The 24,669-nt window shown below is 58.9% G+C and overlaps 2 protein-coding genes across 3 annotated transcripts; one reads left to right on the top strand and one right to left on the bottom strand.

Annotated features, from left to right (window-relative positions):
* Window positions 1-5,495: 5,495 nt before the first annotated feature.
* On the bottom strand, window positions 5,496-17,617 carry LOC100922817 (tricarboxylate transport protein, mitochondrial). Of its 2 annotated transcripts, none has more exons than XM_031957352.1 (10): window positions 17,128-17,617; window positions 16,167-16,274; window positions 15,438-15,537; window positions 14,689-14,827; window positions 14,102-14,186; window positions 13,798-13,902; window positions 12,602-12,717; window positions 11,009-11,082; window positions 6,435-6,548; window positions 5,496-6,147 (listed from the first exon to the last, which is right to left on the bottom strand). In XM_031957352.1, coding segments are annotated over exons 1-10 (1,311 nt in total). In that variant the 5' UTR covers window positions 17,597-17,617; the 3' UTR covers window positions 5,496-6,146. The 2 variants fall into 2 exon arrangements, with proteins under 2 accessions (XP_031813212.1, XP_031813213.1); XM_031957353.1 differs by lacking the exon at window positions 17,128-17,617 and adding an exon at window positions 16,629-16,929.
* TEKT1 (tektin 1) lies at window positions 17,604-24,373 on the top strand. Its single transcript, XM_031957354.1, has 8 exons — window positions 17,604-17,687; window positions 19,327-19,533; window positions 20,230-20,395; window positions 21,056-21,184; window positions 21,519-21,659; window positions 22,642-22,864; window positions 23,699-23,895; window positions 24,160-24,373. Exons 2-8 carry the CDS (start codon window positions 19,344-19,346, stop codon window positions 24,317-24,319), a joined length of 1,206 nt encoding a protein of 401 aa, XP_031813214.1. The 5' UTR covers window positions 17,604-17,687; window positions 19,327-19,343; the 3' UTR covers window positions 24,320-24,373.
* The last annotated feature ends 296 nt before the right edge of the window (window positions 24,374-24,669 follow it).

Below are 24,669 nucleotides of genomic sequence, written 5' to 3'. Positions count from 1 at the left end.
ACCCATTTCAGGACTAGAGCAGTTTCCCTTCCTTTGGGAGCACAAGGCACCCCCATTTCAGGGCTTTCCAGTATGTGGCTGTTTGGGTCTGGACTGACTCGGAGGGGATGTAACTCCACTTCTGGGCTGGCCCGGAACAGGCTCTTCCTTCTGAGTACCAGGAGACCATCCTTTGCCTTGTCACCTTACCTCCATCTCTGAGTGGGGGCTGCCTCCAACTGAGACCTGGCATACAGGCGGCGCTCAGTCAGTGCTCCCCAGCACCTTGCACGGAGCCTGGCACACAGGCGGTGCCCAATCAGTGCTCCCCAGTGCCTTGCACGGAGCCTGGCATACAGGTGGCGCTCAATCAGTGCTCCCAGGTACTTTGCATACATAGGCAATGCTCAATCAGTGCTCCCCAGCACCTGGCACACAGGCGGCGCTCAATCAGTGCTCCCCAGCGCCTGGCACACAGGTGGCGCTCAATCAGTGCTCCCCAGCGCCTGGCATACAGGCGGCGCTCAATCAGTGCTCCCCAGCACCTTGCACGGAGCCTGGCAAACAGGTGGCGCTCAGTCAGTGCTCCCTGGCACTTTGCACACACAGACGGCGCTCAATCCGTGCTTGCTGCCTCCATCGTCTCCCGCTCGCCCCTGTGGGTTCTCCTGGGCCCAAACCCCAGCGGGGCCTGGCTTCTCGGGGCCTTCCCTTCTTTCAAGGGCACTTCCAGCCCCGCTCGCTGACTCCCTCCCTCAGAACTGCCAGGCACTTTCCTGTAGAGGTCCCGGGCCTTTTCTGTGGGCAGCCTTCAAGGCCTCGGCCCTCGGAGTGGCCAGTGGGCATCGCGCCTGCCCCGTGGAGCCCCAGGAACCAGCCCCGGCCCATCCCAGCCGATTCCAGTCCCAGGGGCTTTCCAGCATGCTCCGGGAGGCCCCGCCCATCAGGCCCCGCCTCTCCGCCCCGCCCCCTACGGCCCCGCCCCGCCCCCGGCTGACAGAAGGCCCGCTGTCAGGACAGCGACCCGCCCCCGAGCCGGCCTGTCCGGCTGTGTCTCGGTCCTGCCGGGGGCGCTGAGGTGCAGAGCGTGCTCCCGGGCACCCAGGCAGGCGCTGTGGAGCTCCGGCCCAACTTCCGGGGCTGCTTCGGGGGCGGGGGGGGGGAAGGGGGGGAGGGGGGGATGGGCTTTCCGAAGTCCGCCGCTCTCAGCATGGGCCCTGCGGGCGGGGCCAGAGGGGATCGGCGCAGGCCGGGCCCCGCCTTCCTGGAGGCGGAGCCGGCCAAAGACTCGCCCCGCCCCGCCCCAGGGCTTCCAGGGCCCAGCACATGGGCTAATACTGCCCTCTGGTGGAAGAACCGAGAAATGGTCCCCCCAGCAGAGATCCCGGGTGCCCCGGGCTCAGCCTTTCCCCGCTGCTTCCGTTGGCGGGACTCCCGGCCCCCCCCCCCCCAGGGCCTTTGCTCCGCGCTTTTATCCCAGCCAGGCCATGGGACGGTCTCCGTCTCCCCGGCTTGCCCGCGCAGGGCCCTTGTTAAAGCCCGCGCTTCGGCCTCCTGGGGGCTTTCCCCTCATGGAACTGCTGGCCCTGCGGGGCCCCCCCTCCGCCCGTGGGGAGGCCTTTGGCCCTGTGGGCCCTGGGGGCCCTGAAGCCGGGGTGGCCGCCTGGACCGGGGGCGCGCCCGGCCGGGGCCCCGGGGACGGGGGCCCCGCGCCCTGGGGGGCTGGCCCAGCGGGCCCTTCCCCCCCCAAAAACCGGGCACCGACCGGCCCCAGCAGGGCCTCCGCCCCGGTTGGGGGCCTTCCCCTCACCCGCCCCCCGGGGCCCCGGGGGCCCAATACGGCCTTCCTCTTCCCCCCCAAAAACGGGCTCCGTGCCGGTTCCCAGCGTTAACGGGCCCTTTGGGCCCCTTGGCCCCGGCCCGCCCCTGAGGGGCTTTCCGAAGGCCTCGGCCAACAAAGTTCTAAAATGGGTAGCCTTCCGTAAGGGAATTAAAGGCCTAAAGGAAGGGGACTCCCAGCAGGCCCCCGGAAGGCCCTTGGAAAGCACCCGGCCCGGGGGGGGGGCCTGGGGAAGGGGGGCGCGTCTCCGCTAGCGCCTGGGGGGCGGCGCTGAGGGATGGCAGAAGCGGAGAATTCAGGTGAAAGCCGGAGGAGCCGCGCGGGCTGATGAGTAGGGAGAGAGTTACAATGAACTAAAGGAGGTGGCTCAGCTCCCAGCAGTGAAAACCTCCACCCGAGAAGGTCCTGTGTGGAAAAGCGAGCTCCTTGCCAGCGGGAGGGGGGGGCTACCGGGACAGAACAGGGCATCCACCCTCAGACAGAGTCTTCCCCACGGATGTTTCTGCCCCCTTGTTTTCCTTGGTCACAAGGGAGGGAAATTAGTGGGAAACAGATGAAAGGCATCAATAAAATATAAGATCTTCAAAGTAAAAAATAACATATCTCTAATGCTGCTCTGAATATTCTATAAAGCATAGTTCATGAAAATCTTTTCCTTGAAGTCAGGAAGAACAAAGTTCAAATCCCACGCAGCTGGCTGGTTTCTTTCCCTGCCTCAGTGTCCTCATCCATAAAATGGGGATAGAACAACACCCATCCCCCAGGGTTGTGAGGATCAAATGAGATGATGTTTATAAAGCACTTAACAAAATGCCATTTTATTTGGGTGAAAGTTTGGCTTTTTTAAAATCAAAACACTATATTGTGCCTTTTTTTTTTTTTTTTTTTAATTCTCTGTCTTGAGCCCAGTTAAGAATTTTCCCTTAAGTCATAATTGCAAAAGACAACCCTCCGTTTCTTGTGGGTTTTATATTTAGCCTCCACCCCTTCCCCACTAGGTGCTGGCCATAAAGGGCTGTGGTTCATGGCCTGGGATGCTGGTTTTCCCCAGACGACTTCCCCATTTTCCCAGTAGTTCTTGTGGGGGGACGGGCTCTCTGGGTTTCTCAGACCCTGCGTCGCTCTAAATCTGTAACCTCAGCTTAGGGAAGCTGGGAATGGGGGGCACGTTGTCCGGGCAGTGAGTGGGGCCCAGTGTGCTGAGCTGAAAGCGTCTGTGGGCCTCCACGGCTCTAGGCTGAGAGAGAAAGCGCTCCATCGATTTTTCCGTTTCTTGGGGCTTTAGTTTAGTCACCGGTTTAGTTTAGTTTAGTGATTGGTTCTGAGTGACCTGGGGGACTCCCACCACAGAGCTGGCCACCCCTACTCTGGGACAGGTAAACGCCAAGGCCTCGGCCTGGTGCCCACAGCCTCCTCCCACTTCTCCCCACCAGGCTCTTTCCCATCAGCTCTTCTCAGCCCAAGCCGCGGCCCACTCACCCTGGGCCTCTGCATGGACTAGGCAGCCACGGTGCGCCGGGCACTGTGCCAGCCTCGGGGACGGGAGGCAAGGGCACTTCCTGCTCCCCAGGAGCGCTCGCCCCTCACTCAGGGGGGAGGCCTGAGAGGGCCCTTGTCGCCCCACCCATGTCTGCCTTTGGACTCCTCCTTCCTGGGCTCCCTTCCAAGCTCAGCCCCGGCATTCCGCCTCACCTGGGCCTTGCCCCTCCTGTCAGGGCTGGGGGCCGCGGTTCCCCCTGCAGGACCAGTGGCTGCTCTTGGAAGGCAGGAGGCCTCCACATGGCCAGGGCGTCCGGCACTCACTTTGCTCTTAATGAACACTTGTTAAGGTGAACTGAATGGGCTGAAAGTTCAGATTCTCTTTCAATTTCAGCCTTGAAATAGGAACCAGAAGGTAGCAGCCCTCAGACATCCTGGGGTCTCTACCCTGACGCTGGCTCTACCACGAGAGGCTGCTCACGAGCCCCTCCTGGAGCCCCTCACCATGACTACCAACACTGGCCAAATGTCACTAGCTTCTAGAAAAGGGTGCGCACAAAAGCTGGCCCAATACTTACCCGCCTTTCCCCGCCCTCACCCCAAAGTTCGTGGCACACAATCCGGGGGACCCCCCAAAGTTCGTGGCACACAATCCGGGGGACCCCCAAAGTTCATGACACACAATCCGGGGGACCCCCAAAGTTCGTGGCACAATCCGGGGGACCCCAAAAGTTCATGACACACAATCTGGGGGACCCCACCCCAAAGTTTGTGGCACACAATCCAGGGGAAGGTGGACTCAAGCTTAGAAAGCTCCCTCTTGCTGTGATGCTCTCTTCAGGCGTGGAGTGGCTTTTCATCATTTCCACTGGCTCAGTCCTAGAGGCCAGGCCTGGGACTCCTCCCCCTACTCTGTCCTTTCTCTGCTCTCCATGGACCCTGACTGACTCCTGGGTTTATGCCGGGACAGCAGACACACCTTTTCGGAGCAAGGCCATTTTTGAAAGTGTTTCCCAATGGCACCAGTCACAGTGCACGCTACAGAGACCAGCCGTGGGTTAGCAGCTCATGAGCACGAAGACGCATCTCTCGCACCCGGAGCTCGCCCTGAGACAGCAAAGGCTTAACCGGGGGAGGTCAGCAGCTGTCCCTCCGGACACCCACCTCTTGGACCAGGAGCTGCGGCCCAGCTTGGCCTTGGTCAGAAAGCATCCTAAGGACATCAGTCCCAGGCAGGTGTGAGGGGATCTGGGAGCTGGGCTCCAGCAGCCCCATTCGGAGGCTCCTTTGTGGGGGAACCCGACCAGAGGCTAGAGGCCCAGACCCTCCGGCAAGGAGACCTGCCCAGCGCCAGGCAGGCTTGGACCCTGAGGCGGCACCACTCCTTGCGGTCCATTGCTGGGCCAAGGGAGCCAAGCCCTCGTCCAAGCCCCCAGCCTGGGCACTCCCTTCTAGCCTTTCCATCCCTCTACTCTCCCGACCACCGGCTGCACCCGTATGAGAGGCATGTAGAGACTGACGTCCAGCTGTTGGCTTCCCTTCTGTCTGGGGCGTTGCTCTGGTTTGTGCAAAGCCTAATTGAATGCACTAATTACCCACTTGAGGCCTGGAGATGCTCTCTCTCTGGTCAGTCCTTCCCTTTCCTCCTTCAGACAAAAGTTCCCTAGGCCCCTAATTTGCTTTTGGGACAAGACCTTACCTTGGAATCTGGTAGGAGACGCTGGTCTGTACCTGTTTCCCCCAGATCGCTTCCCAGCAGTTTTTGTCAGATTGTCCTTTCTTGTCCCCAGGGATGGGGAACCTGGCAGCCACAGAAAGGGCCCTTGGGGAAGCCAGAAAAAGGTAGAGCGATGAATGGGGCAGGGGTCGGGCTCAGAAGGGACAATGCGCTCTTGTCCATCTCACAGCTCCCTTCTCTGCTGGGGCCTGACTGGATCGTGAGGAGTCTGTTCTGGGCAGGAACAGCCATTCACAAGATCCCCTCCTAGGAATGCTGGGGAAAGTCATGGAATGGGCAATGTGGAGGGCTCGGGGAACCAGGCAGGGCCAGAAAGTGGGGTCTACACCATCTGCCACCAGCCAAGGGGACTGCAAGACCAAGGGTCATGATGGGGATGCGGAGGGGCTGAAAAGGATGGACACTGGATGAGCTGAGAGTCATTGCTTTGATGGCAGTTGCTCAAAGAAAGCACAAAACTTAGAATTCTGAAGCCTTTTAAACAACTTCACTCAAAGGTTTATTGAGTCTCTTGGCAAGAAAAGTTAGAACGTGAGAATCAATTTCATCAGAAATGGGACAAATAACAGCCTGAGAAGCATCAAGGTGGCACCAGGAGTGAAGGTACGTTGCCCGAGGACCCCCTGGTGGGCTCTTCCCTGGCCCCAAGAGCCACGGAGGTCACGGAACAACATGAGTGGCTCTGGGGAACACGGCAGCCCTCCTACCTCAGCCGCTCACCCACCTCAGCCGCTCTCCCACCTCTGCCTCTGAACCAGGTGGCTGCTCCCCCCAATCCCCCCTTCTCATCCCCTTGTCTTTGTCCACTTCGGCTGCACTCCAGGCGCCTTTGTGGCGGCAAAATGCAGGCCCACGAGGAGGGCCCCCAGGCACTGGCCGAGTGCTGGCGGCTCCCACAGAAGAGGCTTTGGTCCCCCCTCCTTTAGAGAAGGGAGGGCTAAAGCTCAGGCTGCTGACAAATTCTAGCCGAGGTTTAAAGAAAAGCTGGGGTTGGGGGCTCGTGCAGGATGCCCACCAAGGTGGGAGCCAATGGAGGTGGATGGTGGCTCCCACCACCCATCACCATCAGCAGTCTGGAAGGCCACAGCCGGTGTCCACTTGGCGGTCTCCTCTGGGAGGGGAGGGGGCAAATGAGACAAGGCAGCGCTCAGGTCAACAGCGCGAGGCCATGGCAAAGTCAAGGCAAAGCCCCAGGGCGATGGGCTCAATCTTCCAAACAAGTCATGGCCACAGAAGAGGGCGGGCCCGTTCCCCTGGGGGCTTAGGGGGACAGGAGGGACACAGCCCCTTTCCATCTTCCTTGGACCCCCACAGCACCAGAATCCCCAGCTCAGCCGTCAGCTTCTAGGGACCCTCTGGAGGATCAAAGGCCATCAGAGCTACCCACGTCCTGCTTACCAATTGGTTACCCAGATCAGGTTGAGAAATTTCATGATTTCCTCATACAGGACAAAGACAACGGCCATGTCCAGGCAAACCCTGCTAAGGCGCGGGATAGTTCCCTTGTAAAACCTGTGAAGTAGGAAAGGAGTGACAGAGAGACCTCCTCACGGGGGCAGTCGAGATGGCAGAGCGCCTGGCCCGGGCTCTCCCCGAGCCCTCTGAACAAACTGCAGGCGCGGAGCCCACCAAAGGGTGGGTCTGACACCGTTTCCCAGGACAGGAAAGGTCTGTCACACTGCGACACGGGAGCCCAGCCCAGCCCCGTCCCCAGCAAACCATGGAGGCCTTGGGAGCCACTGAGCGACTGCTGCTCCCCCAGCTCTCAGCCCTCAGACCGGAGGGGGTTGGGCTGGTCAGGAGGAGGTTACAGGACAGCTCTTTGCTGGCACCAGGGGCAGGACTCTGTGGCTTTCTCCCTACTCACATCCGGGTTTCAGTCCTGGGTCTCAGTCCGAGGATGAGGAGCATTGGCACACCAGAGCTTGGGGCCACAGGGGAGCGGGGACCCTCCCCAGAGTTCCAGGGCAGAAAAGAGTGCTTATGGTCACTCACAGAACACAGGCCAGGAGAGGAGGAAATACCTCTCCTCAGATCATAGCATTTTGGAAGAACTGAAAACGTGCAGGTCTCTAGAAGGACCTCTGAAAACAGTTGCACGAAGCCCCCCAAGCATGGGACGTTGTACGCTCCACCCTAGCAGAGCCCGACTTGTGAGTTACAAGTCAAGTAATAGGCTGGGAAAATGAGCAAACAACAGAAAAAGATTCTGACCGCAGAAAGTTACCATGGTCACAAGAAGATTAAAATACACACTCAGAAGAAGATCCCACTATCAAAGTTCCAACATCCACAGCCTCCAAGAAAAATAAAAATTAGTCTCAGGTCATGGAAAAGCTCAAAAAAATATCCTGAAAATCAAGTAAGGGAGGTAGAGGAAAAATTAGGAAGAGAAATGAGAGTGATTTAAGATAATCTTGAAAAACGAGACAACAGCTGTGTAGTCCAGGCTAACACTCTGGAGGGGCTCAGGATCAGTCAGAGTCCTTGGTCTTTAGGGGGAGAAGTGAAGGAGGCAGGTGAGCTGCCGTGCAGCTTGCCAAAGATATATCCTGGATTCTGGAGTGCGGAGTCTCCAGCCTCTCTCCTCCTTGACCTGCAGCCAAGTGACCCTGACCTCTCTCCCTCAGCCTTCAATCCTTCCTGCCATGACCTCACTACCACACATTCAGCAAGCACCAATCATAAGGAGAGGCATCACATCACCATCTCATCTAAGTATATGCTTATAGAACCATTATCTCACACCGAATAGGTAATTAACCTTAAGTGCTCTGCTGTCTGATTCAAGCACACCTTTTCAGAGTTTCAGCCCCTCTACAACAGCTGGTAAAGGACACACAAAAAATACTGAAAAAAATAACACTTTAAAAAGCAGAATAGGTCAAATGAAAAAGAAGGTACAAGCATTCACTGAAGAAAAAAAAAACTTAAAAGTAGAATTAGCCAAATAAAAAAGGAGGTACAAAAGCTCACTGAAGGAAAAAAACTTAAAAAGCAGAATAGGTCAAATGAAAAAAGAGGTACAAGCATTCACTGAAGAAAAAAAAACTTAAGTAGAATTGAGCAAATGGAAGCTAATGATTTTATGAGACATTAAGAAACAATCAAACAAAACCAAAATAATGGGAAAAATAGGCAACAATGTGAAATAAGTCACTGGAAAAACTAACCTTGAAAATTGATTAGGAGAGATAATTTTTAAATTATTGGACTAACTGAAAGCCATGATGAAAAAAAAGATCTTATATATCATCTTTCAAGAAATTATCAGGGAAACTGCCCTGATATTCTGAAACCAGAGGGTAAATTTGAAATGGAAAGAACCTACTGATCACTTCCTAGAAGATATCCCCAAATTAAAACTCACAGAAATATCATAGACAAATTTCAGAGCTCCAAGGCCAAAGATAAAATTTTGTAAGTAACCAGAAAGAAACAATTCAAGTATTGTGGACCGACAGAACAACACAAGATTTAACCATTTCTACATTAAAGGGTTTGGAATATATTCTAGGAGGCAAAAGGGCTAGGATTACAACAAAATAATCTAATCAGTAAAACTGAGAATAATCCTTCAGGCAGAAAAATGGGACATCAAAAAAAAAATAGAGAACTTTCAAGGATTCTTGATGAAAAGAGCAAAGCTAAACAGAAAATCTGACTTTCAAATATAAACTCAAAAGAACCATAAACAGGTAAACAGGAAAGGGAAATCATAAGGGACTTAGTAAGGTTAAACTATTTATATTCCTACATGGGAAGGCAATACTTGTAACTCATAACACCTTTCTCATTATTAGAGCAGTTAGTAGTGTATAAATAGACAAAGGGCACGGAGTGAATTGACTATGAATGGACAAAATTAAAAAAGTAAAATTAAAGGGTGAGGAAGAAAAGTACTGAAAGAAAGGAAAAGAGAGGGGCAAATTATCCCATATAAAAGAGGCAAGGAAAAACTTTTACTGTGGAGGGATATAGGGGGAAAAAAGAGGGGGTGAATGAACCTTCCTTTCATCAGAATTGGCTCAAAAAGGGAATAACATACACACTCAGTTGGATATAAAAATCTACCTTACCTACAGAAAAGGAGGGGAAGGGGATAAGAGAAGGGGGAATGATAGAAGGGAGAGCATTGGGAGTGGGGGTAATTAGAAACAAAATACTTTTTGAGGAGAGGCGGATTGAAAAGAAAATAGAATAAATGGGAAAATAGGATGGAGGTAGAATAGTAATAGTAGCTGTAAAAACATCTTGGGACAAATCTCCTTTGACAGAGACCTATTTTCTCAAACATGAAGAGAATGGAGTCAAATTTAAAAAATAAGAGCTATTCCTCAACTGATAAATGATCAAAACACATGAACAGTTTTCTGATGAAGTAATCAAAGCTATCTATAATGTCCTCTCTATTGATTGGAGAAATGGAAATTAAAACAATTCTGAAGTACCACCTCATAACTATTAGATTGGCTAGCAGAATTTTAAAAAGGAAAATGTGAAATGGTGAAGGGAATATGGGAAAAATGAAATATCAGTGCACTGTTGGTGGAATTGTGAACTGATTCAACCATTCTGCAGCGCAATTTGGAACTATGCCCAAAGGGCTATAAAACCATGCATACCTTTAACTTAGTAATACTAGGTCTGTATCCCCAAAGGGATAAAAAAAAGAAGTAAAAATAAAAGGACCTTACATAAAAAAACATTACAGCCACTCTGTTCTGGGGACAAAGAATTGGAAATTGAGGGGATGCCTCTCAGTCGGGGAGTAGATGAACAAACTGTGGTATCTGATAATGATGAATTACTCTTGTGCTGTAAGAAATGATGAGCAGGATGCTCTCCAAAAAACCTGGAGAGACTTCCCGTGTCCAAGGGAACAGGGTAGCGTGACATAATCAGCTGTGAAAGTATGAGCTATTCTCAGCAATACAGGGACCCAAGGCAACCCTGAGCGGCTGAGGCTGAAAAGTGCCACTATCGTCAGAGAAGGAACTACGTGTCTGAATGCAGATGAAGCACACTTTAAATTTTTCCTTCACTTTTCTTGAAAGTGTGACTACAATGGAAGTGTTTTTGTGACTACATGTGTATGACTAAGTACACTGTAGTGAATAGCTTGCCTTCCTTGATCAAGGAGGCAGGTGGAGAGGGAGCGAGAGAATTGGAACTCAATGTTTTTAAAATAAACATTAAAAATTGCTTTTACATGTAATTAGGGAAAATACTACACTTTTTTTTTTTTTAATTAATGTCCTCTAGGAAAAAAGAGACCCTTTCCTCTTTCAGTCAAAGGACACCACTGGACTGGAGTTGAGGGGATCTGAGTTCAAATCCAGAATTAAGCACTTCCTGGCCCTTTAAACCTCAGCCTGTCTCAGTTTCCTTATTTGGGGAGATAAGGGAAGAACTTCTTCCTCTCAGGACTGTTGTGAGGATTCCATGGAGTAAAAATGGCTATGTGCTTATTAGCTCAGTGCTAAACAAAGGGCTTCGTGTATCCTCTTTCCTTTTCTCCTCCCTTATTCTTTTTCCTTTTCTCCTTCTGTAGTTTCATTCCTCTTTTTCTCCCTCTTCTTCCTCCTTCCCTCTCTCCTTTTGACTTCCTTCCTCCCTTTCCTCTCCCTCTTTTCATCCCTCCCATATTCTGATTCTTCCTTCCTCCCTCTCCTTCTGTGATTTCCTCCCCTCTCTCTTTTTTTCTTCTTTTCTCTCTTTCCTTTTTTTCCCTCAAGCACTCAAACGTGTCCTGGACCCCCCCTCCCCCGCCAGGACCCTGGCTCGGCTCCTTTTCTCTCTGGAGTCTGGACATGGGGGCACCAAGGCTGAATTTCAGGGTTAAATCATCAGAGAGAAATGGCCAGATGACGCCACATGACACCGTGGGGACCCTCCCAACGGGGAGAAAGGAAGGCCTGGCCTTCCTGTCCAGGAAAGTCAGGGCAGCTCGGGCGTCCCGAGGCACTTACGCCAGCAGGCCCTCGTTTTTATAGATCTGGGAGATGCAGTCAATCGTACTTTTGTATTTGTTCGCTTCCAGGCTCTGAAAGAAAAGAGGCACAGCAATGACGGGTGCGGGAAGGCAAAGCGAAAGCTCGGCGGGCGGCTACGCCAGCAACCGCGTGAAGCTCCTACTGTGCGCCAGACACTGGGCCATGTGCTCATAAATAGGAAGGGATCCCTGCTCCCAGGATGCTGGAGGTCTAAAGGGAAGACACCAAGGACAGCTGAGCACAGGTGCTGGGGAGAGAAGGGACCTGGCCAGTGGGAGCAATCCTCGCGTCTATTTGCCGGTCATCCATCCATCTGTCCATCCATCTATGTGACTCTCAAACTATGTGTCTAGCTCCCTATGTATGTATGTATGTCTACTTATCCATTATGTGCCTTTGCACTTACGTATCTATGCATCTCTATTCATCCGTCTGTCCAACCATCCGTCCATGTGTCTATCAAACTGTGTGTCTGCTACATATGTATGTGTGCATGTATCTTTCTATCCAACCATGCGCCTCTGTATCTAGCCATCCATCCGTCCGTCCACCTATCCATTCTTCTGTCTTTCCATCCATGTAACTATCAAACTACGTATCTAAATATATATGTATGTATGTATATAGCTGTCTGTCCTGCCTACTCATGCACCTATGGATCCATCAATCCTCCTGTGTAACTATTAAACTACATATTTAGCTATTTGTATGTATATAAAATCCATCCATGTAGCTATGTATCTATCCATCCATCCATTACCTATCTCTAGCTATATGTGTGAGTGTATATATATCAACCCATCCACCTACATATCTATGTATCCATCCATTCATCTATCTCCCCATCTATGTAACCGTCCATCCATGTCTAACTATATATTTACCTCTAGCTGTATGTGTAAGTCTATCTGTCTATCTATCTATCATATACATCCATCCCTCTATCTGTCTGTCTGTCTAGCTATCATCTCTATCCATCCATCTATTTATCTATCATCTAGCTAGCTAGCTGTCTGTCTGTGTCTGTCTATCTCGATCCATATATCTATCTGTCTATCTGTCTGTCTATCTATCTATCATATACATCCATCCCTCTATCTGTCTGTCTGTCTAGCTATCATCTCTATCTATCTATCTACCATCCACCTACGTATCCATGCATCCATTATCTCCCCATCTATGTAACGACCTATCCCTCCATCTCTCTGAGTCCCCCGACCTTGCCCAAGCCTACAAGTGCAGTGCCCCACCCCCGCCCAATTGCATGGGAATTCTGGCCGATTTGCCCATGCTCTGGGAGTGCCAGGGGGCTCAGGGTACTGGGGGCCACGCTGCCTGTGGGCACCATCAGCTCTAACCCTAGTGCAGCGTGAGGGGGGCGCAGCCTCGGGCTCCAGACGTTTGGATTTGTCTTGGCAGCCTTTCTCATAGCTGCCTTGGCCAGAGGAGCCTTTTGTCGCTCCGCCCTTGTAGGGCTCTGAGGGACGAGGGGGCGCAGGGCCCATCGGCTGTTCTTCCTCTGGCTGTCTTATCTCTGGGTAAGAACCGGCTCCCGTGCCTTTGCATTACCTGCATCCGTGTTTTTACCACATCAACTGGGGTGTTGCCAAAGACGCTGGCGGCTCCTGCGGTCATCCCGAAGGTGGCTGTGATGAAAGGGTTGATCTTTTTCTGGGGATTGTCACCTGATGGAGAAATTCGGGTTTAGTGTTAGATGGGCCAAAGGCTAGAGACGCTGCCCACTCAGAACCAACCTCACCACCTCACCCTGGACCAAAGTCCCCCTGGGACAAGCCCCGTTCTCTCCCCCAGGAGCTCAGCAACTTGAGGGGAAACAGTCTCTCTTTGGCTCTGCCCAGCCTGGGACTCTAAGTTCCTGCCCCTCCGGGAGCCAGACTTTCTCTGGGGAGCCCCGTTACTTTTCTCATCTTGGCCAACACTGAGACTGTTGGCTGAAAGAGCCTTGCTTGGGCAGCTCCCACCCCACCCCCCCAGGCCTTCAGATGCCCCTTCTCAGAATCAGGTTGTTTTATGGAGGAAATGAAACGTGGAGACCAAGAGAGACCAGTTAGGTGACAATGTGATTATTTGAATGTTCTCCCAGTCCAAGTTCTCAGACCCCCTGAAATCCTCCCCAAACCCCTTTGGGGCCCTACGGAGTGGGGAGCACTCTGCTCTGAGAGCACTGCTTGTCCCTGGCTCCATCCCTGGGAGCACAACTGACCTCTGAGCATCCTCTGAGGGAGCCCGAGAGTCTAAAGGTGGCAAGGCAGGCCCAGGCTCCATGACCCTATCAGGTGGGTGACACCCCAAAGGGACAAGACCTCTGGGGGGCAGAACGAGGCCTGAGTCTGGGGACGCTCATTATTGAGGAGGAGAACATGAAACCCTCAGTGTGTTTACACAACTACAGGCAGGGAAGTGGGGAGGGGCTAGAGTGGGCTGTCCTGCAGCGGGTCAGAGCTTAGGAGGGGGAAGGGAATATGGGCAGTGGCAAAGGGCCTTCGAGGGCCCAGGAGAAGAGATCAAGGCCAGCACTGGTCAGGCGGCAGCCGGGGCCTCCCCACGCTTGCGTGCAGGGTGAGGGAGGCCTTGACGCTCTTCCCCTCCTCTGCCACAGCCTGGAATCCTTGACAGCCTCTGCCCTTGCCCATGGGCCTTGGACCTTGGGGCCTCTTCCCTGGAGCAGCTCGTTTCCCAAGGTCCCCTCTGGCCATGCTCAGGAAGGGAGCCCAGCCCCTGCGCCGGCCTGGCCCTGCCCTCACCTTGGTACCAGTTGCGGAGGGAGGTCATTGTGAAGAAGCGGATGGCCTGGTTGGATCCCTGCTTGATGATGGTGGCCGTGAGGCCCCGGTAGATTCCTTGCACGCCTGGGAAGGGCCAGGCGCTGCCCATCACTGGCATTCATCCCTTTCTCCCCCCCTTCCCAAGACCCACGGGACCCAAGCGGCCACTGAGACCTGCTTTCGGCCCCCAGGACCAGAGCTGGCAGCCCAGGGGCACAGGGAGTACCATGGAGGGACCATGTGCTGTTGGGATGGTCCCTGCTCAGCGGGGGTTCCCAAGTACCTTGTACCCTCACAATCTCACGGATTCCGTGGAAAAATCCTTGGTATTTAATTTCTCCGAACGTCTGATTGTGAATGAATTTCACCTGTGGACCACAGAAGGGCCGCTGGCTTCCTGTGGCGGGACTCTGTGCCTTCCTCCTCCCCTGCCCAGGGCGGGCGCCTACGCGGCAAAGCCCAGAACCTCCTTCCCGAGATGGTTTTGTACGAGGGACGAAACCTTCCCTCTGACACTCCCTGCTCGCTGGGGAATGTGAGGTCGGCACTGGCAGGGGCAGCCAGGGATGCCACCCTCTGGCCTGGCACGGGCCCCCTTGGGCAGGAGATCACGCTGCCATCTCTGCCAAGTGACCCAAGAGGCAGGACAGAGACAAAGGAGACCCCATTCTGCCCCTCCTCTCCCCATTGCCCAGCAGCCATGCCGGTGCCCTCCAGAGGGCGCCGTTGGGGAGGTTTCCGCTGAAGCCCAGTCCCCCCCTGCTCCCCATCCTCCCCAGCTTTGGAGGGCGCAGCCCCACGGGCAGGAGGGAGGGAGCCCAGCCTGGGTCGCCCGCTTGTGGCCCATCCCCAGGTCCGGGGTGCACGGACCTTGATGGTTTCCAGAGGGCAGACAATAACCACGGCCTCCGTGGCACCGGCCCCCAGGCCGCAGAGAAAGCTCTTTCTGTTGCTCAGTTTGCCGTCGGCATCTCGGAAGCGATTGCTCAGGAACTCAAACATGCCGAACCTGCAGAGTGCCAAGCATCAGCGGGCATCCCCGTGCCAAGCATCAGTGGGCATCCCTGTGCCTGGCCCTGAAGTCGCTTTGGGAGTGCCAAGCATCAGCAGGCATCCTTGTGCCAAGCATCAGTGGGCATCCCTGTGCCCGGCCCTGAAGTGGCCTTGGGCCATGCGGGCTGTGCAGCAGGCAGGGCCCAAAGTTGGGTCCTTGCTGACACCCAATAATGGCGAAGATCGGGCAGGGGGATGTTCCGGGGCCTCCACCAGGAGAGCAGCCCCAAGCCAGGTGGGCAGGGAGAGGGCGCTGAGGGCCCTCTTGCCCAGCCGTGGGGGGGGGGGCGCACCAAGAGCCGACAGGCCCGGGAGAAGCGCTGCCCCGGGCCTCTGCCCTCCCCTCGGGTTGGGGCTCTCCAGAGCCTTTCCGCCCCAGACTCACTGGAGAAGACCCTTCTCTCCTGGGTCCTCCCCAAGCCGGGCAGACACTGAGGCGGGGGCCCCAGCTAAGAAGGGTCTGAGGCAGGAGGAGCTGGGTCCTCCTGCCTCCAAACCGGTATCTCCGAGCAACTGCGGGGGCTGTGGCAGCGCCGGGACTGCCCCGATGGCCCCCGGCCACTCACCTCACGGCCGACTTGGGGATGGAGCCGTAGAGCAGGGAGCTGAGGCCCCGGTAGAGGCCCCGGAAGCCGTGCTCCTGAATGGTCAGCTTCACACAGTGAACTGGGAGAGGAACAGGGGTCAGCGAGGGAGGGGGCATCCCAGGCTGCCCGTGGGGCGTCCCTGACCTCCCAGTAGGGGGGCTCTGCCCATGGGGGGTCCCTGACCGCCAGTGGGAGGGTCCCTGACCACCCATGGGGGGGTCTCTGCCCGTGGGGGGTCCCTGACCGCACACGGGGGGCCCCTGATCGCCAGTGGGGGGGACCCTGACCGCCCGTGAGGGGCCCCTGACCGCCCGTGGAAGGGTCCCTGACTGCCAGTGGGAGGGTCCCTGACCTCCAGTGGGAGGGTCCCTGACCACCCATGGGGGGTCTCTGCCCGTGGGGGGTCCCTGACCGCACACGGGGGGCCCCTGATCGCCAGTGGGGGGGACCCTGACCGCCCGTGAGGGGCCCCTGCCCCTGACCGCCAGTGGGAGGGTCCCTGACCGCACATGGAGGGCCCCTGACCGCCAGTGGGGGGGGTCCCTGACCACCAGTGGGAGGGTCCCTGACCGCACATGGAGGGCCCCTGACCGCCCATGGGGGGCCCCTGACCACCAGTGGGGGGGGCCCCTGACCGCCAGTGGGGGGGGTCCCTGACCGCCCCCAGGGGCCCACGAGGGGGCCCGCCCGCTTCCCGCCCCCCCTCACGGATGCTGGTGTAGCGCGGCTGCTTGGCCCTCTCGTCCAGCTGCAGCTGCGTCTTGATGTACTCGGTGGGGAAGCTGATGCAGATTTCGATGCCGCCCGCGATCCCACCTGCGGGGCCGGGCAGAAAAAAGCGCTCGGGCTTCGCGAGGAGGCGGTTACAAGGTCTCCCCGCCCGGCCCGGGCTGCGGGGCCTGAGAATCTCCCCCGCGCCGCCTCCCAGGCTCAAGGGGGCGCTGGGGGGAGGACATGGGGGGGCGCTGGGGGGATGGGGGGCTGCTTAGGGCGTTGACCCTGACCCCCCCTCCCCCAATCTGCCTGAATAACCGTGGCCTCTACCGGGCAGCCTTTCCACGTGGGGGGAGGGGACCACCGGGGCCCTTCACGTGACCTGGGCATCCTCAGACTCCGGCGGGACCGCGGCTTCGGCCCCTCCCCCACCCCGCGTGACCCCGCCCCCATTACCGGCCAGGATGGCCTTTCCCGGGTGCGTGATCTTGCCTCCTCCGGACCCCGGGGCTGCAGCGGCCAGGCCCAGGCCGGGGCCGAGGTGAGGGAGCGCAGGGACTTGCCCGAGAGTGCCGGGACCCCTCAGAACCTCCGGCCTCATCTTCGCTTGGCCGAGCCTCGGACTGCGCGTGCCCCGCCCCCAGCCTCAACCTCAGCCGGGCCGGCCCTCGGCCTCCGTCCCGCTCTGACCCCGCCCCTTATTTGCAAGTCAGTCATGGACACGCCCCCTCAGCATCAAACCCGCCCTGGTCCCGCCTCCTAACGTCCGTCGCGCTGTAGCCTCAACTCCCTTCTGCCTTGGCCTCGCCCCCAGTTTTAATTTCTGCTCCCTCTCCCCGCCCCTTCCCGGTCCCGCCCCGCCCCTTGCCCCGCCCTCAGATGCAACCTGGTGGGCCTCCCTCCTGACCTGCCCATCAGCCTCGATCCCGCCCTTGGACCCGCCCCCCGCTCTCACTTTCAGGCCGGAGCAGACGCTGGGGGCAGGCTCTTGGCTCATTGCTCGCTTCTGATTGGCTGTTGGAGAAGCGCTCGTGGTTTAGATTGGATAGAGTTCGAGGGGGCGCGACTGGGGTCCGGGAGCGAGTCCACATCCCCTCCCGTGACAGGTGGGGACGGGGAGTCAGTGGGGCGTGGCAAAGTCTGCGGGGCTTCCCCTGCCCCGCCCCCCGCGCCCGGACGCCTCCCGCAGCGCGGGAGCATCGCCCGCAGGAGAGCGCGAGGAGGCGGGGCCGGAACCCCGCCCCGCCCATTTTCGGAGGGCCGGGGGGCGCGCCTGAGCCGGAGCTGGCCCTCCCTCCTTCCCCTCCCTGCGCGCTGCCTCGGGCGTTGGGGCTTGGGCGCGTGCGGGGCCGGGCAGCGAAGCCTGGCAACGCGCCCGCTGCGGCGCAGCCCCATCTCCCCGGAGACGCGTTCTTGGTTGCCATGGGAACCTGAAGGTTTGCCGCTCCCAGTCCGCAGTCCGGTGTGGACAAAGTCGGGGGCAGCTCCTGACTTTGCGCTCTCCAGATCGCCAAGGTGAGGCTGGGGGGCGTCTCCGGGGCGCCCGGGAAGGCTGTGGGGGCTGTCTCCGGGGCGCCCGGGAAGCCTGTGGGGGGCGTCTCCGGGGTGCCCTGGGAGTTTGTGGGGGGCGTCTCCGGGGCGCCCGGGGAGTTTGTGGGGGGCGTCTCCGGGGCGCCCGGGGAGTTTGTGGGGGGCGTCTCCGGGGCGCCCGGGAAGGCTGTGGGGGGGCGTCTCCGGGGTGCCCTGGGAGTTTGTGGGGGGGGGCGTCTCCGGGGCGCCCGGGAAGGCTGTGGGGGGCGTCTCCGGGGCGCCCGGGGAGTTTGTGGGGGGCGTCTCCGGGGCGCCCGGGAAGGCTGTGGGGGGGCGTCTCCGGGGCGCCCGGGGAGTTTGTGGGGGGGCATCTCCGGGGCACCCGGGAAGGCTGTGGAGGGCAGGGCTGTGCTGGGGCACCTTGCTCCTCACCCCCCTAACTCCTGGAAGCAGCTGCAGTGCTGGGGCTCGAACCCTCCCCAGACTGAGCCTGAGGTCTCCCTCCATCCCCCCCACTTCCTCTTCCCCTTTCCCCACATAGTTCCTGCGGAAGTCATGGGCTGCAGCCTAGGTGCCCGGCAAGCGGCCTGGGGGCGGGGGCTCCCCAGAAGCCGTGGGGCAGCTCAGTGGGGCTGGTCTGGCCTCGGGCCCAGTCCTGCGGGACGAGCCACGGGCTCCCGTCCGGGATCTGGGCGCAGCCTCGGTACCATTGTTGGAGTGGGACGGAGGAGGCTCCCTCCCGGCCAGCACCGCTCTGTGGGCTCTGCCCCACACCCTCCGGCCACCCCCTTCCTTCTGCACTGGCCAGTGACTTCAGCGTCCGGGGCCAGGGAGCTCATCCCCTCTTGGGTCGGCCCTGCCCCCTCGGGCAGCCAGAAGGTTTGGGCCACTTTGTCAGACCAGATAAAAACTCTGCGCTCTGCCCTTCCCACCGCCTCATTTTGAGCTTCTTAGGCCCAACCCCTCCCCCAGTCCCTCGGGCTGGCAGGAAGCCTGTTTTGGGCCAAGCTGCACCCTCCTCCTCAGCAGCCCCCGATCCCCAACCCCCCCATGGGGCGAGCCCCCCCAATCTCCCCAGCGGAACGGCAGCCAGAGCCCTGGGCCTTTGTTCAGGCTGCTCCTGACCCAGCTCTGGCTATGTGGGGCCCAGTCCTCCCTTCCCCCCTTGAGCTCAAGCCTGATGTGAATTTGGGGAAGGGGGTGCAGGCGGTGCCCTCTGGGAGTCAGGGAGCCCCGCCTGTGCTCTGGCAAGCTCTGGAAGCCTCTGGGGAGATGGCTTTCAGCTCCTCGGGCACCCTCCCTTTCCTCCGGCTGCATTCAGTTGGAGCTTTTGTGTGCCGAGCACCGGGCTGGGCACTGGGAGGGAGGGCCTGTAGCTCTCCAGCATGTGCTATACCAAGTGTGTCCGGGAGACCCCAGCGTGCACCAGGGCAGTGCCCACAAAGCTGCCCTCAGCCTCCATTTCTGCCTGAGGGGACGGGGGGCTTCCTGGGAGCATCATAATGGAGGACTGGGGGGGGGGAGGCAAATGCAGGAGGCTCGGATGGTCTGGTTGGAGGCTGCTGCTGGTGGGGGCCAGGCAGGGACGGGCTGAAGGGGCTCTGAGAGTCACCGCCTTTCCCAGGACCCAGGACGGCCACCATGGCCAAATTGCTACAAGCCCCTCCCAAGTTCCTGTCTTCCGAGTGGCACATCGCCAACAAGAGCCAGCTGAACAGCGTGGAGGCCCAGCGGGCGCAGTCCCAGCGCCTTGTGGCCGAGAGCCAGAGGCTGGTGGACGAGATTGAGAAGACCACGCAGAGAACACAGAGCGCCGTCAAGAAGAAGATCGGTGAGGGCTCCTGGGGGGGGGGGGCTCCAGTTGGTGAATTTAGGGGGAGAGAAGGGGAACGGCCTGGACAAAGCCACAGAAGTGGGGAGACTTAATGGGATGGGGATGTGAGAAAGAGATCAAAGGCAGGTGGGGGCTGGTAGGGGCTGGAGGCCAGATTTGGGCTCTGGTGGGCAGAGAGAATTAGTGGAGGGAGGCCCAAGGCTGAGCTCGAAGGTTCAGAACAGCCCGTGTGACCTGGCAGCTGAGGCTTAGGATGGGGAGGAACCAGGGGGTCAAGAACACCCCCGGCCAGGCCGCCCTGGGGGCTCTCGGGACGCCACAGGGGAGACAAGTTCCAGCCACAGAAGGGCTGCAGGGTCATGGGGACTAGATGGGGATGTGAGTTTTGGAGGCTCCTCTGGAAGGAGGCCTGAGGCAGAACCATCAGGGGTTGGGGAGGCCCTGGGCCGGGAGGATAAACCCTCGTGGGGCTCCTGCATGAGCCAGACCAGCTGGGTTCTAAGGGACTTTTGCTGCTGAGACCAGCCGGGTTCACAACCACACATCTGAGGGTTTGTGGGGAAGGCGGCAGCCCACAGGGGCACAGCGCCCCGGAGCCTGGCCAGACAATGCTTTTTGACTGCTTGATGGAGGTGGGGGGCAGGGTTTGAATGCTGGTCACTGATTGCCCGACCCTCGGTACATACCCTGCAGAACAGAGACTCGATGAGATAAAGTTCTGGAAGAAGGAGTTGAGTAATAAACTCGAGGAGCTTGTAAAGGAGACCGACGTGCTCCTCACCTTTAAGACAAGATTGGAGAAGGCCCTGGAGAGCTACCAAGAGCCCTTAGACATTGCCCGGAAATGTCTGATGTACAGGTGGGTGAGAGAATGCGGGCGGGGGGGGGGGAGGCAGGGAGGGGAAGGAGAAGGGGGAGAGGGGAAGGGAGATGGAAGAGGGGAAGGGAAGAGAAAAAAGGGAGAGAGGGAAAGGAAGGAAGGAGGTAGAGAGACAGAGACAGACACAAAGAGAGAGATGAAGACAGACACAGAGAGAGGGAGAGGAGGAGAGAAGAGTAAGGGAGGGGAAGGGTGGGGGGCAGGAGAGGGGCAGAGTTAGGTGCCAATGTGGGAATAAGATCTTCCAGTGCGGGAGAGCCGAGTCCGGAGTCCCCTATCTGCCCTTGCCCTTGCCCGGGCATTCCCGTGTGCCAGGTAGCCTGCTGGGAGCCGGGAAGCCCCGACCCCCATAAAACCCTGAGGGGACACAAGGCCCCAGGAATCATGGATTTGACGTCCTCCTGGCCATTGCACTGCAGACCTGCTCCATTGTGCTGTTCATTGGCTCTCTGGGGAACATGGCTCCTGGTGCTGGACAGATGGGGTGGCAGAGGGCAGGGGACCCGAGGTCGCCATGGGGGTGGGGGCAGCCAGAGATTGGGAGAAGGGGAGGCAGGGTGTGCTCAGTGAGAACCGCGGGCCTTGGCGTAGTGGGTGCTGGCTGCTTGCCCAGCCAGCCCTCCCCCTTCTCTTGGCCAGGGAGCAGCGGGTTGGGATTGACCTAGTCCATGATGCTGCTGACCTGGAGCTGACCAAGGAGGTGGAGGTCTTGCAGGGGGTCATTTCCCTGCTCCAGCGCACCCTGGAAGAGATCTCAGAGCAGCTCCGGTGAGGACAGGCCCAGAGAAGGGCGCCCTGCCCTCCTTCCCCTCCCGGCACCAGGGCCAATCCCAGTAGCCTGGGCAAGTCCCTTCCTCAGTTGGGGATGCTGGGCTTGCGCTGGAGGACCCGAGGGCCCATCCAAGGGGGAGGTGGCCCCCTGCCCGGGTCCAGCCTTTGCAGGCCTTGCAGAGCCCAAGTGTGGGGGCACCGGCTGGGTTTGAGGGGTCCACACACAGCCCCAGGAGGCCCATGCAAGGGGGGGAAGAAGGTCCCAGGCCCGTGGGGAGGGGGGGAGGCAGGGATGGGCAGTAAGCTGAGATTGGCGTGGGGCTTTTCCCAGGTTGAACCGAGCCGCTAAATACCACCTGGAGAAGGATCTGAAGGACAAATTTGCCGCCCTGACGGTGGATGACTTCTGCTCGTCGCTCACCAATAACAACCCCGACATCTACTACTCCGATGATGTCAAAATCGAGCCCAAGTACGGGGTGGGGGCTGGGAGTGCGAGTGCGGGCTTCCTCTGGCTGACGCTGCAGGGCCAGGCCCCCGGGGTCCGGGAGCCGCCATGGGGGGTGTTCGGAGCTTCGGGACGCGCACCTCAGGCTGATCCCCGGGGTGGGGGGGAGGAGTATCCATTCGTCACCTTGTGCCCCCTGTGGGTGCAGCCTGCCCGCCCTGCCGGCCCAGCCTGGGCCCAGGGTTCCTGCTCCAAGGCTGGGCCGGACAACGCTCTGCTTGTGGCATTTGCTCAGTCCCCCTGGGCCAGACTGATGGTGGTCCGTGAGGGCCTCTGGGACCCCCGTCCTTTCCCTTCCACTGTGGGCTCTGAGTAAAAGAAGAAAAAGTGATGTAGCAAATCATGACCAGCCTCGGCCCAGGGTGGCTGAGTGGGAGGGCGGGGTGCAAAGGGCCCTGAGGGGGGAGAGACCCCCAGCCCCATGTCAAGGCTCCTGGCCCAAGCCTGACAGGGAAGCCTGGGACGGCCCCAGAGGCTTGGCCAGCTCCGAGTCCCGTGGGGGGGGGGGCGCTGAGGGCGGCCATCCGCGGGGGGAGAAGGCAGCTGTACTGAGGTACAAGCTCCGGCCGAAGGGCGCCTGCACTGGGGCCGAATGGGCCGGGGGTCGACGGGGGCCCGGCCCTTGGGTCCACGCCGCCGTTGGAAGCGGCCCCTCCCTTTCTGCTAGGTGGCCAAAGGCCGCAGGGAGGATGGGTCAGTGTTGCTTGGCCCTGGAAGCAGCCACCAAAGTGGGCCCAGGCTCTACCCGCTGCCCTGGCCGGGGACCTCAGTGGGCCCTGGGCCGGAGGCCGGGCTCTTTCCTTCAGCCACCAAGCGCGCCAGGTGCTTATGGGCTCCCGGGCCCCTCAGGGGTGGCTGGCGAGGGGCAGGCGGGCAGCAGGAGGGGGCGCCCTGCCCCGGCACAGGGAAGCTCCCCGGGACCCTCCCCGGCGGCCCTCTCTTCCAGCTCGGTGGAGTTGGACGACTGGATAGATTTCTCCAACATTAACGTGGAGACGGCCGACAAGCAGAGGAACAACACGCTGGCGCTGGAGGCCCTGATCAACCGCATCCTGTCCCAGACGGCTGGCGACCTGCGCAAGCAGAACGAGGCCGTGACCCTCGCCCTGCAGAATGGGATTCGGGAGACCAAGGAGGCCAAGGAGAGGCTGACCGGGCACCTTGCCAAGGTGCTGCTCGGGGGGGCAACACTGGGGGGCTTTGGGGGAGTCCTGCTGGGCGTCCCGGGGCAGCCTGTCACCTAGTCGCCGGCAGAGGGGCTTGGGGATTCATCCAGAGCCAAGCGGCCCCTGCCCCCCGCCCCAGAGCCCCGAGCCCGTCATCCCAGCTCAGGAAGGGCTCCCAGGCCGTGTGGGGAAGCGTTGGCCCCCCTGAAGCCTCCTCAGAAGCCCCCGGGCACTGGTCAGCCTGCTCCCCTTCTCCAGCGTCCCCCACTCCAAGGCTCACCCCTCCAGTGCTGGCCCCCAGTGTCATACCGGCCAAATAGCCATAGACAAGCACGTGCACCTATTCCCCCACTGGGGGACACAGGGGTCTGGGGACTGTGGGCCCCCTGGGCAAGGTAGGAACCTGGGGGCAAAGAGCAATGCAGACCAAGGCCTGATGCCACAGGAGCCTCCACAGAGGGAGCAGGGGGGCCCACGGCTGAGACTTAGAGGGGGAGCTGAGAAAGGGGCCGCTCGCACAAGACCCCAGGTGGTCCCCGGGAAGTGCAGCCTGGGCAGAACTGAGCATTTGGGCTGCAGGGGGGCAGCAGGAGCTCATTCAGAGACAAGTCTACATGAGGTACTATTCCAGCCAGGAGGATGAGGGGCCTAGTGGGGGAAGGGCCCAGAGGCCTGCTGGGACCTTGGGCCGGGGGAAGCTTTTATTGAAACTGTGGCCTGTGGCTCCCTTGGGCCTGAGGGGGAGGAGGGCAGAGCCTGTTCCCCCTACCCTCCTATCCCCACTCCCCCCCCCCCCACCCCGGGCCCACCTTGGACAGGCCTCTGGCCTCGCCGCAGGTGATGGATGAGATTGGGGCCCAGGAAAAGAACATTGAGATTCTGCAAAAAGCTGTCTTTGACAAGGAGGGCCCGGCCAAGCTGGCTCAGACGCGGCTGCAGTCCCGGAACCAGCGGCCCAACGTGGAGCTGTGCAGGGACAAGGTGCAGAGCCAGCTGATGAAGGAGGTGCAGGAGATCACCAACAACATCGACAGGTGAAAGGCCGCCTCTGCCCCAGGGCCAGAGACTCCCCCCGGGCACAGAGACTCCCCGGGGCACAGAGACTCCCTTGGCACAGAGAGGCCTCCACAGAGATGCCCCTGGGCACAGAAGCTCCCCTGGATCCAAGAGCCCGGCTTGGCCGGGAACCTCCATGGCAGCCCCGGGAGAGCAGGGACTTCCGGGGCTATTGGGGGTGGGGGGCACTCTGCCCTGACCGGGCGCCCGGGGCCCCCATCCACTGCTGGCCAATCCTGCAGACTCAAGTGCATGATGAGCCAGGCGGAGGTGGAGCTGAAGGGCCTGAGCCGCCGCCAGCTGGCCCTGCAGGAGGAGATCCGGGTGAAGGAGAACACCATCTACATCAACGAGGTCCTGTGCCTGCAGATGCGGAAGAGCATCATCTATCACAGCTTCTGAGCCTGCCCCTCGTCAGAGATTTCAGATTTTCAATAAAGAAGCTCCTTAACTGTGCCCGGCCCAGCCCTCTTTGCAGCCAGTGCCGCCCCGGGTGGGCACCAAGTCACTGGGTGCCCGCTGACGTGGGGACTCCCAGACAGAAGGGGAGGGGGCTCCACGTCCGCGGGAGCCTCTGGCTTTGGGGAGACTAGTGTGAGTACCCCCTCTTCTCCCCCTGCAGGGGCTTTAGCTGGAGGGAGGCAGCCCCCTCTTCTCCAATAAGAGGGCTCGGCTCCCAAAGCCTTTCATTCCTTTCTGACATTTCGGGGCGTTCAGTGTCCTTGTTCCCTCCCCCTCCAGAAAAGGGAAGC

The sequence above is a fragment of the Sarcophilus harrisii genome, chromosome 3 (assembly GCF_902635505.1).
Source record: "Sarcophilus harrisii chromosome 3, mSarHar1.11, whole genome shotgun sequence".
Classification (NCBI taxonomy): domain Eukaryota; kingdom Metazoa; phylum Chordata; class Mammalia; order Dasyuromorphia; family Dasyuridae; genus Sarcophilus; species Sarcophilus harrisii.
The sequence above is the reverse complement of the archived record's forward strand: the minus strand, read 5'-3'. Positions and strand labels throughout refer to the sequence as shown.

Coding starts and splice junctions, on each gene's coding strand:
- LOC100922817 (XM_031957352.1), bottom strand. CDS start 17,596: ATGGCAACCAAGAACGCGTCTCCGGGGAGATGGGGCTGCGCCGCAGCG. Junction 14,828..15,437: donor ATCCCCAAGTCGGCCGTGAG/GTGAGTGGCCGG, acceptor GGCACTCTGCAG/GTTCGGCATGTTTGAGTTCC. Junction 12,718..13,797: donor CCTCCGCAACTGGTACCAAG/GTGAGGGCAGGG, acceptor TTTCTCCATCAG/GTGACAATCCCCAGAAAAAG.
- TEKT1 (XM_031957354.1), top strand. CDS start 19,344: ATGGCCAAATTGCTACAAGCCCCTCCCAAGTTCCTGTCTTCCGAGTGG. Junction 21,185..21,518: donor GAGATCTCAGAGCAGCTCCG/GTGAGGACAGGC, acceptor GGCTTTTCCCAG/GTTGAACCGAGCCGCTAAAT. Junction 23,896..24,159: donor ATCACCAACAACATCGACAG/GTGAAAGGCCGC, acceptor CCAATCCTGCAG/ACTCAAGTGCATGATGAGCC.